We start from the raw sequence: 12,143 nt of genomic DNA, 5'->3' as shown, positions 1-12,143 counted from the left end.
AAAGAAAAGAAGCTGAAGAACAAGAAGACCAAAGAATACCTAATCAAGAAATACCACTTAGAAACAAGGAAGATCAAGGAAGCACTGGAAATAATAAAGCAACAAATAACAGCTATAGCCAGGAAAATCAGTAGATATGAAGCTCGAATTGCAAACTATAGGCAGAACCTCCAATTTCAATCCAATCAGAAACGTTTCTACCAATCCATCAATGGAGAAACTGCAAGGAATCAGTCAGTACCTGACAAGGAAGAAACAGTGCAGTTCTGGAAGCAGATATGGGATAACCCAAAGAAATACAACAAGGATGCGGCTTGGTTAAAAGAGGTGGATGCAAATAAAACAGAAGTTGAAATGAAAGAACTAGTAATAACAACAAAAATGGTAGAAAAAAGAGCAAAGAAAATCAAAAATTGGTCAGCACCAGGTGAAGATGAACTGCATGGGTTTTGGTTGAAACATCTAACTGTTATACACCCACTCATTGCCAAACAGTTCAACAATATACTACAAGGAGGAGAAATTGAAAAGTGGCTAACAACTGGGAAAACCTACCTAATAATGAAAAATCCAGCAAAAGGGGCAACACCAGGTAACTACAGGCCAATTACCTGCTTACCAACAACTTTCAAATTACTAACTGGTGTAGTAGCTGATGCAGTGCAACAGCACCTAGTTGAAAACAATCTCTTTCCACCTGAGCAGAAAGGAAACCGCCCCAATAGCAGAGGAACAAAAGATCAACTCCTAATAGACAAAATGATCTTGGAAAACTGCAAGAGAAGGAAGACCAACCTGAATGTAGCATGGATTGACTACAAAAAGGCATTTGACTCTCTGCCACATGATTGGATAATAAAGTGCCTAGAAATAACAGGAGTCAGTAGAAACATCAGAAAATTTGTGCAAAGATCGATGGCACAATGGAAGACACAGTTGCAGATCAATGGTGAGAGGCTGGGAGAGGTTAATATCAAGAGAGGAATATTTCAAGGAGATTCATTATCACCATTACTATTTGTTATTGCACTGTTTCCTCTGTCAACAATACTGAATAACTCAGGACATGGCTATCAAACATCAAAAACATCTGCCAGACTATCCCACCTCCTTTATATGGATGATCTGAAGCTGTATGGAAAAACATCATCTGAAATAGAATCGCTGCTCAACACTGTCCGTATATATAGCCAAGATATTGTAATGGAGTTTGGCTTGGACAAATGTGCCACACTTACTATCAAACAAGGAAAAATAATGAAAACTGAAGGAATCAAGATGCCCCACGAAAATAACATTAAGAGTCTGGATGAGGAAGAGTACTACAAATACTTGGGTATCCTTCAAGCTGACAACATCAAGCACACTGAAGTCAAGAAAAAGATTAGAGGTGAATACATCAAGAGAGTGAAGAAGATCTTAAAATCCAAACTCAATGGAGGAAATACCATAAAGGCAATCAACACCTGGGCAATCCCAGTCATTAGGTACACAGCTGGAATAGTGGACTGGACTCAAGCAGAACTAAAAGCAATGGATAGGCAGACCAGAAAAATAATGACAATGAATCATGCCCTTCATCCACGCAGTGACATTGATAGACTTTATCTACCAAGGCAAATAGGTGGGCGTGGAATGCTACAAGTACATCAGATGGTTGAAGAAGAAAAAATGGCTTTGGAAGAATATCTGAAGAACAATGATGAAGATGCACTGAAATTAGTATATCAGGAAGGCTTACTAACTACTGGAGAGACCAAACTGGCCTACAAGAAAGACCAAATGAAGAACAGAATAGAGGCATGGGAAGACAAAGCACTACATGGCCAATACATGAAAAAAATAGCTGGGAAAGCAGATAATAATAAAACCTGGCAATGGCTAAGAGCAGGAAAATTGAAGAAAGAGACCGAGGGACTAATTCTGGCTGCACAAGACCAAGCCTTAAGGACAAATGCATACAAAGTCAAAATTGAGAAGACAGCAACAGACAGTAAGTGCCGCCTATGCAAAGAAGCTGAAGAAACAGTGGACCACTTGGTAAGCTGTTGCAAGAAGATTGCACAGACTGATTACAAGCAGCGGCATGACAAAGTAGCAACAATGGTGCATTGGAAGATCTGCAAAAAATATCATTTGCCTGTAAGCAAAAACTGGTGGGATCATAAAATAGAGAAAGTCATAGAAAATGATAAAATTAAACTGCTCTGGGACTTCAGAATTCAAACAGACAAGCACCTGCAACATAACACCCCAGACTTAACAATTGTCGATAAGAAAGACAAAAAAGTCTGGATAGTGGACGTGGCAGTGCCTGGAGATAGCAGAATAGAAGAGAAAGAACTGGAGAAGATAACAAAATACAAAGACCTACAAATAGAAATAGAAAGACTGTGGCAAAAGCAAGCAAGGGTAGTACCAATAGTCATAGGCTCCTTGGGTGCAATCCCAAAACAACTGGAGCACCACTTGAACACCATTGGCATTGACAAATTCGCTATTAGTCAATTGCAAAAGGCGGCCTTATTAGGAACTGCTTCCATCCTGCGACGATATCTGTAATACCATCAAACATCCACATCTGCCTATCCCAGGTCCTGGGTAAGGACTCGATAGGTAGACAAAATGCCAAATCCAGTCTGAACATCTGGCTGACTGTGCGATGATCAATAATAATAAATCGGCAAGCCTTTCGGTTTTTTTGGTTTTTTGGGGGGGGGAAGGTAGAATGGCGATCGGCAGGCTTTTTGGTTTTTTTTTTATCCTTTTCCTTTTTTTTTAATGATTGGAACGGAATGTGGATTTGATTTTGATGTTGGGTTTGGATTTTAGAAGCATTATTATTTTTGTTTAACTTCTTTGTTTTGCTTTTTGTACTTTTAAAAAAATGGAATGGATTTTTTCTATTTAATTATTTTTTTCTTCTTCCCTTTTCTTTTTTTAACTCCTTTCTTTTTATTATAATGATCTCCTTTTGAAGGATTTTTTGATTTTTTGGAGTTAATCTCTCTTTTTCTTTTGTTTAATTTTTGTAACTTTTAAGAAGGAGTAAAGATTTTTCTAAGATGGCTCCAAAGCGTTCAGTATCTTTTTGTTATAATGATCTCCTTTTGAAGGATTTTTTGAATTTTTTTGGACTTAATCTCTCTTTTTCTTTTGCTTAATTTTTGTAATTTTTAAGAAGGAGTAAAGATTTTTTTTAAGATGGCTCCAAAGCGTCCAGTAATTCCTACAGCTCCTAAGGTGGTTTCTTCTTCGGTGTTATCATCAGTGCAACAACCTAAATCAATAGCTTCACCCTCTTCCTTGGTACAGCCAATAATTGTGAAGGATTTGCAAGATATGATGGGAAATGTTATATCTCAAATTAGGGCAGAAATGAAAGAGATTTTAGAGGAAAATAATAAGATTTTGAGGCAAGAGATAGTGTTGGCTCTAAAAGGAGTTGCCTCTGTTCTTGAAAAGCTGAACTCTCGTGTAGAAGAGGTAACAGAAAAAGTGGAGTTGATGGAGGGAAAATTTGAAAGCGTGGAAAAAGAAATGGAAAATGAGATTCTTATGCTTCAATATAGACAAATGGAATGTGCCTTAAGAATCAGAGGTTTGGGAGAGTCTGTGCAAGGAGATCTGAGAGAGATGGTTGCAAAGGACTTTGCTGTGATTTTGAATAAAGAAAAAGAGGAAATACTTAGTGAAATTGAAAAATTATTTAGAGTTAACTCTGTGGTGGCAGTGCAAAAGAATTTGCCAAGAGATGTGGTAATTTACTTTGGGAAAAGATCCCTGCGCAACGAAATTATACAAGCTTTTTATAAGAAGAGATTTCAAATTGCTTCACAAGAGGTTATAATTCTAAAGGAGATCCCATCTAAAATTTTAAGAAGAAGAAATGAGTTTGCTTTTTTAGCAGATGAACTTAAAAAGAGACGAATCTTGTTCAGATGGGATGTTCCGATTGGAATGGTGGTGAACTACCTGGGGATATGTTATAGACTTAATACTGTTTCTCAAGCAAAAGACTTTTATACTTCGGTCCTGGGGGTATGTTCATCGCCATCTATTAAGTTTAAAGTTTTGGAAGAAAAGAAGGTAGAATTGCAGTCTGAAGAGCCTATACTTATGAAAATTGGGAAACCTCAGTTTGAGGGGCCTCAACAAGTTGAGATGGAGGAGCAGAGGATAACCTGTGCAACATATAACTGTAAAGAAAAGGAGCAACAGAAGAAGGTTAAGGAAGCCTCACAACTATTGGTTTCTGAATCTGCGGGAGAAGTAGGATTTATAAATTTTTTGGAGCAACCTTTAAGGGTAGAATTGCAGTCTGAAGAGCCTATATTAATGAAAAATGGGAAATCTCAGTTTGAGGGGCCTCAACAAGTCGAGATGAAGGAGCAGAGGACAACTCGTGCAACATATAATCGTAAAGAAAAAGAGCAACAGAAGAAGGAGTTTAAGGAAGCCTCACAAGTATTGGCTCCTGAGTCTGTGGGAGAAGCAGGATTTATAAACTTTTTGGAGCTACCTTTAAGGGCAGATTTCAAAGCACTTCTTTCGAGATTTATGGATAAGAGAGACTGACAAGGATGGAGATCGAATGAAAATTCTAGATAAGAAGTTTAAGTTTAAGTACTTAGTTTAAGTATTCAAAAGAGTACTGAGTCTGTGGGAGAAGCAAGATTTACAAACTTTTGGGAGCTAGCTTTAAGGGCAGTTTTCAAAGCACTTCTTTTGAGGTTTATGGACAAGAGAGACTGATAAGGAATGTGTTTATTGTGGACGGAATTTGTTATTGGTAAAGATTTAAATGTGTATAAGGGAATTCTAATGGTTTATGGACAAGAGAGACTGATAAGGAATGTGTTTATTGTGGATGGAATTTGTTATTGGTAAAGATTTAAATGTGTATAAGGGAATTCTAATGTTTTAAGTAATGTTCAAATTTGTGTTTTGGAGGGAGTTTATAAAGAATGATGGATAATAATATAAGTATGATATGAAAATGTTCAGAGTATATTATAATGAGTTTAATGATTGGGTTTTTTATTATCATTATTATTATTTTTAAGAGAAGATAACTTGTTAAATTAAATGTACCTAGATTTGTTTAGGATTTATATGTCTTTTAAGTTTTTTTTTATAGGAGAGAAGATTATGGAGATTGAATGAAAATCTTAGATAAGAAGTTTAAGTTTAAGTATTTAGTTTAAGTATTCAAAGAGTATTTAGTTTTAATGGTATAATGAAGGTTTATATGTTTATTTTTGTGTTCTAGGATAAAGAAAGAGGGAGAGATTAGATTTTATATTGTAGGTATAGATATTCAAAGAAAGTAATGTTTAAATTTGTGTTTTGGAGGGAGTTTATACAGAATGATGGATAATAATATAAGTATGATACTAGAAAATTTTTAGAGTATATTATAATGTGTTTAATGATTGCAATTATTATTTTTTAGAGAAGATAACCTATTTAATTTAATGTATTTAGATTTGTTTAGGATTTATATGTGTTTTAAGTTTTTCTTTTCTTTTTCTGAAAAATTTTAATTAAGCCTGTACTCAGCTCTGGGAAGGTTGGGGGAGGGTTTGGGAGGTTTGGGGAGGTGGGGGAGGGTATGGGAGGGTGGGGGGGTTTGGGGAGGGGATTTGTTTTGTAAAATTTAAAAAACTTTCAATAAATAATAATAATAATAATAATAATAATAATAATAATAATAATAATAATAAAGTTGGAAGGGATCTTGGGGGTCATCTAGTCCAACCACTTGCTCAGGCAGGAAACCCTATATCATTTCAGATAAATAAAAACTTCATACATAGCAGCACCAGGTTTATTCCTTTCAAGGTGGCTATGGGACAGGACTTTGTGCTCATGCCTGAGCTACCCCTGGTCATCCCCCCTCACATTACATCATTAAAGGACTGGGTTGCCTACCTCTCCACATAATACCTGCAGTCCAGACAGCCTTCCAAAAAACCTAAGTACATTGGCCCTTTCCCCATCAAAAAGATCATCAACCCAGTCACAGTTGAACTCCAACTGCTAAAATCCCTTAGGCACATTCACCCGATTTTCCATTGTAGTGTACTAAAATTGGAAATTCTGTTCCCTCTGCACCTGAAGCCGCCTCTGCCACCCAAGCCACTCATGATTGAGGGAGAATAACATTTTTAAATTAAGTACATTTTAAACTCTCGTAAACACTGAGGAAATCTTCAGTATTTAGTTGCATGCCAAGACTTTCCTCCCTCCAAAATTGAATAGTTAAGCACATTAAAGTGGCCAAACACTTCCATAACCAATATCTTGATAAACCAAAATATTTCACTTATCTAACTGTACATCTATTTTGTTTCTCTCAATATCTGTAATGTCTTTCTGTTTGTTATGCAGGACTGATGTCCTTGTCAAGTGGGAAGCATGTCAGATCCACCACCTTCAGCTTGGCGTCTTGCTGGCATTCTGCAATCAATCAAGGAAGGGAGAGGGAAACAAATGGGCAATAAAGCTGTATATGTTTATAATGGGAAATTGGGAGGAGGGAGTTGATAGTTGAGGAAGAACAGAGTGTTTTGGACCTGGCTCATACTGACGGGCTGGCATCTTCAAGGCCATTTACCCTCAGAGTGGAATTTCAACAACCCAAACATCTCAGCATTTCTCAAAATATCTCAGCAGTGCTGGATTGGCTACACACAAACAGACCATAGGGGGAGGACTCTAGCGGGACCAAGGGGTTAGCTCTGTACAAGGTGCAAGGGAACCTTAGATTCTGCTTGACTCTACTGCTATCACCATTTCTTAGTAATAGTGTCTTTTCACTTCAACCAAATGGAGTTGAGAATTTTACTTCCCTAGGATATCAGACTGAGGCAGATCTGACAGATGTTAGATAAGTACTTTGAGCAGCGAATTTGCCTTCTTTCAAGTTGCCAAACAAGAAATTACTTGGCTACCCCACATTTGTAATGAAAAAATTAAGCTAATTTTGAATACCACTCTAGTGGTTTGAAAGGCTAACAAGCACAGAGGAGGGCATAGGGGAACAGGTCTGAACTAGTGATAAGTAAGCTCCATCCTCCATTAGTGCTACAAGGTGGCCATAACCATAGAATCAAGAAGTAAGCAGTTAGAGGCTAAAGGGCAGCCCTTCCCCAAAGGGAAAAAAAGATGGGATAAAACATTCCTTGTCAACCCCCAAAGACCACACGTCACTTTTGGCACTGTCATTCATTACCTCTCCTCCATCTGAGGCCCAAGAAGAATGGAGACCGGCACAGGGGTTCCCTCTTGGATGGCCTGGAGGATTGCTGGCAGAGGCTGCAGTTTCTCCTGGATCCGCTTGTAAGTAGAAGAGAGAAAAGGTCTCCATAAAGAACTTGGCCAGACCAATGGTAGAAATTGCTTTCAGTCTGGCCAAAGGCTGATCTGTTTTCTGTTCCTTGCATTTATACATTTACATCTATATATACTTATTTCTTATACTGTGTATTTAAATTCACACACACAAAATTGAACTTACTTTAAAAAGTATCTCCTGTCTTGGACAATTTGCCTGCAGAATAGCTTCTCTCTCTCCCTTGCAAACTTTATTACACCCTTTCCTCACAGTTGACTTCAAAGCAAACAGATCTATCTCCTTCTCAGATGAAGAAGAGCCATCTTTGGCAGTCTACTAGCTGCTATAAAAGTGGCTAGAAAACTGTCAACTGTTGATTTTTTAAAAAATAAATAAATACTTGAAAAAAATCTTACAGGCCTAACAGTCAGCATTACTGAAGAGGGCAGTTAATGAGAGTTACCCATATCTACCCATTTTCCTCCCTTTGAAAACCACATCCGATAAGAGAGAAATGGAATCCCTGGAACGGTCCCAAGGCTATAGACAAGGATTTCTTATAGGGCTCATTTTCAGTTATCCTCTACTCTTAGTTTGCATGACATGGCTGGCTGGAAGAGGTTAATTTAAGTTCCAAGGCTGTTGTATGAATCCTCTGTAACTTGATGCTGACCGGTGTTTTCCCAGCATACTAAGTCCCCCTTTATCCAATTAAGCGTATTGTGCAGACACAGCCAAACATTAACCTTTTCTTCTCCTATGTATCCTGTGTTCCTAACTTCACTATTGGGTCTTTTGTTTTCCCTTCCTTTGATCTCATTTGCAATTGCAATTAGTGTATGGAGTAAAGTTCTTGGTGTGTAGCATGCAGACAACAAGGGCTTAAAACCAATCCCAGAAGACTTTGATTTGAGACAATAGTTGGTGGCCTAAGCCCTAAATTTTAACATCTGTTTCTGTCTTTTTATTTTATAGATTTTATTAAGTTTCACTGTAAGATTAAAAATGCAGAAAAAGACAAAAGTTAGAGAACTAAGAGAAAAAGATAAATGCAAAGAGAAAAAATGGTAGTCATTTCTGACTTTTTTCAGTAAAATACAAATTGTGATCCCAACCATTTGCTTTGCATTTCACAATATTTCAAGCCATTTCTATAATAATAAAATCATTTTAATCATCAAAAACTAAAATCAAAGTTTCATTTTTTTCCAGTTTCAAATAAAAAGTCCACAGAAGCACCTGTTTCTGTGTTGTTTTCACACATGAACAGGTTCCCACCATTGTGGATGATGCAAAAAAGCTTGTGTGGCGCCTTGCCACTAGAAGGCAGGCTAGTTTATCACAAGAATTCCCCCCTCCCCTCAAGAGTAGCTGATACCTGTTCCAGAGTAGAGAATATGTTGCAGAGCAGGGAGTGAAGGATGGACAATTCCAGGGCCAGGTCAATTGAGTCATTATAGGCACTCAGTGCTATGGTACTACCAGGGCTTGAAACACTGCTGAGAAATGATTTCATGGTATCCCAGTTGTGCTCAAGGAACTCATTCATGAAATTCATATAGGCCTCTTTTCCCCCAAACCTATGGGAAATGAAATACCATATCACTGTAATGGAGAGGTATGGCCAAGCCCTGTAGATCAGAGATCCATCCCTTTCGCCGCTGGTACTGGTGGCCAGATGGAGGACTTACACAATCCCTGCTGAAACAATCCATTTAATCTTCTGGGCTGGAAAACTCAGTTGATTCCCCTGTCCCTCAGGCGACCAATGCAGTGCAACTGGCTAATATAAAGCTGTTCAGCTCTAGCCTTCTGGTCTAGTAACTGCAGCATGAGATCTTCCCTGTTCTTTCAGTTTGATTCCTGCCTTTTCTTGAGCAGGTAGTGCCTTGCAGCATAGATGCCAGGGGAAAATATCCTATATACTTAAGTTTGAGAGCCCAGAGCCAGCCTTAAATGGCATAAAAACATTTGAAGGCCTTGGATACAAGTAAGGTTTTACAGAAAGGCTCATAGTTTTTCTCTCATTTTCCAAGGCGTTATGATGACCATAGAATCATTGTCTAAACAACTTCTTTCTGTGTACTTAATCAGCAAAGTAAGTTTAAATAATAATCCACTTCGGGGTTTTTGAAGCTGTGTTTTGCAGAATCTGAAGGTTCCATGGAGGTGGGGAATTCCATTCAAATTCTGGGATCTTTAAAAAAAAAAAAGTTTCTGTGGCTGAAAGCATTTGAATCTACCCACTCCCAATCTAGTTCCCCATAAAGCCACTACAAGCCTAAGAAGAACCCAGCTAGATTAAACAAACATTCCAGCTATTCAGCACATCTTTAATGCTGTGCTGTGCCAACCAGAGGTTGATGGGAAACCCCTAAAACAAGGCACAAATGTAGTAGGTCTGTTTTTCTAGTTCTGAGGTTTTCTGAGGCCCTACAATTGTAGATATAGCAGGCGCTCTAGAATTGTATAGATTTAAAAGATAGTAGAGAAATTCATGGACAATGAAGCCAATAATGGCTATTGATTTGAATCATCTGGAAGAAAAAATATCATTATGACTGTAATTCCAAATCAATCATATGGAGCTAGGAACACTTTAACATAGTTGTGCAAAGGTCCAGATAATCAGATTTAAATTATTGTATCATTATTAATATATAGGAGACCTAAAAATACTGATTGTCAATTCATTAAAAGGAGAAAAAAAATAGAAGTATCATTCTTCTTGTGATTATTTTCCCTACATCTCCACTTTAAAAAGTGTTTTTCTAACATCTTGGACTGATGTTAGTTATGAGGTTTTCAAACCTCATTTTATGTTATACATTATGTTAAACAATAATATTTTTTGCTTTTGCATAGTTCCATAGTTGAAAAGTCTGTTGCTTCCAGATGCCTTTTCAAAATCTGCTCTGTGTTTTGCACATAATGTCATTGCTCTGATTATCAATGCATTTCTTTTCATGGGACAGACTAGAATCATAGAATCAAAAAGCTGGAAGGGACTTGGCGGTTTTCCAATCCCCTGCCAATCCCCTGCCCAGGGTAGGAAACATTCTTCCATCCTGGACAAATGGCCATCCAATCTTTTTTTAAAGTCCTAGTTTGTACCTGAGGTCAAGTGTCTAGAATTCTGAACCAGGGACATGGTTACTTACGTGGTGAAATTGGCCAGGTTCTGAATAACCTTGGCCACCAAGGTGAGGGTGCGGGAGGTGGTATCATCAGGGTATTTCTGTGTGAGGCCAAAAAGGCTGGGGGACATAATGGCTGGACAAAGGAAGCGTAAGAATAGAGAAGCAGAGACGAGTCGTTGGCCAATGTCCACCTTGCCCCGCAACTGGCAGGCTTCTTGCCAGGCTGTGAAGATCTCGCTAAGCTCAGCTGGAAAGGAGCTGCAGAGAGAAAAGAGATGATTGGCTGAAAGAAGGCCTAAAGGCTTACTAGTGACCACTGACTAGACAGTTGTTACAGCCATGTCTCCTAGCTAAATAACCTTGCCTGGTTGTTTACTGAATTTTGTTTCAGTAAACTTAGGTCTGGATGGAGTGACCAACCACAGCAATTTGCCTATTGCCAGCCCAGGGACTTTGCTCAGGAACATCTGAGGATCTCACTTGCAGCCAATTCAACTTATTATTACAAAGTCGTTTTTGTATACTCTCAAGTGAAGGTGAACTGCTTACACTAAGATAAGAGAGGGATAAACTGCAAAAGTACACTGATTATACTTAACTTTACATGCTAAACCTATTCTAGTAGAACAGCCCATTTTTCTAGTTCATTTGTGCCTATAGACCATTTGCTAATGAGCCATCAAAGGTTCTAGATCAGACCCTTTGGTTCAGCCATTTGAGAAATCAGAAGCCCAGAAATCCCTCTACAAACCAGCTTTGGCCTCCCCTCAGTGGTAGCAGGAGAGAAAGCTTGATACTCAAATGCGCACTTGCTGGACATAGCAATCCTTAGGAAGACCTCTTCACAGAGTTGCTGCAGATGGTTGCAATTGTCAGCCAGGTCACGGGGAGGGCATTTGCTTGGGTCCACTTCACAGCAATTCTCCAAAACATTTGGCTGGATTATAATGTCACCTGTGAGACATTCCCCCATAGGTTTCTGTTAGGTGACTGGGATGGCATAGATGCAGCTCTGTTGCTGGCAGAGACAGTGCTGAGTTACAACCACAATGGTATTTCTAATTTAGTTTCTTGCCTCCAACTAGAAACACTCACAGATTCTTTGACAAGCCTATAATTGCTTATTAAAGACATAAAGAAAGATAATCATATTCTAGCAATGCCAATGATGATTTTAGCTAGTTTTTCAGAGTCCCTCCAAACTGTAACGAACCAAAGCAGTGGGAGATGGTTAGTATCAGATATAAATTTCTCTTACCATCTTGAATCACAGTTCACTTTATGTGCTATGTAACAACTATAGGCACTAACACTTGGTGCATTTTTCTTAGTATTATAAAACAGACTTTCTAAATTAACTTACTTAATGTGGCCATCAGATATGGGCTTCCCACCAACTTCATGTACTCATCAATAGCTTTGGTGGCTAGCGTGTTTTCACGAAAAATCAAATCTTCCCGTTCATCAAAACGGTCCAGCTCGGCTATGCCTAAGTCAATGAGAAAATCCTGCAATAAAGATGGGAAGAGAGTCAGTAGGATAAATCCCATCCTGTTCTGTGTTCACATTTAAAGGCCACTTTCAACCAGATTCAGGATGTTAGGGAAAGGGTAAAATGATACCAGGTTTTTATCCTGTGGACCTGAGAGCTGCCTTGGCAGCTA

The 12,143-nt window shown here is 38.3% G+C and overlaps 1 protein-coding gene across 1 annotated transcript in view; it reads right to left on the bottom strand.

The window, feature by feature from the left end:
- Positions 1-12,143, bottom strand: part of RASAL3 (RAS protein activator like 3) — a 73,508-nt gene that overhangs the window by 21,026 nt on the left and 40,339 nt on the right. Inside the window, exons 10-14 of the mRNA XM_039336442.1 lie at positions 11,843-11,987; positions 11,289-11,433; positions 10,501-10,737; positions 8,718-8,919; positions 7,238-7,341 (exon numbers count right to left, since the gene is read on the bottom strand). Coding sequence (XP_039192376.1) covers positions 7,238-7,341; positions 8,718-8,919; positions 10,501-10,737; positions 11,289-11,433; positions 11,843-11,987 — 833 coding nt within the window. The remainder of the gene's footprint in view (positions 1-7,237; positions 7,342-8,717; positions 8,920-10,500; positions 10,738-11,288; positions 11,434-11,842; positions 11,988-12,143) is intronic.

Source organism: Crotalus tigris, unplaced genomic scaffold (genome assembly GCF_016545835.1).
Source record: "Crotalus tigris isolate CLP2741 ecotype Arizona unplaced genomic scaffold, ASM1654583v1 scf7180000017666.379230911805:20528666, whole genome shotgun sequence".
NCBI classification, from domain to species: Eukaryota; Metazoa; Chordata; class Lepidosauria; order Squamata; family Viperidae; genus Crotalus; species Crotalus tigris.
Note: the sequence above shows the minus strand (reverse complement) of the source record. Positions and strands in the feature narration are given on the sequence as shown.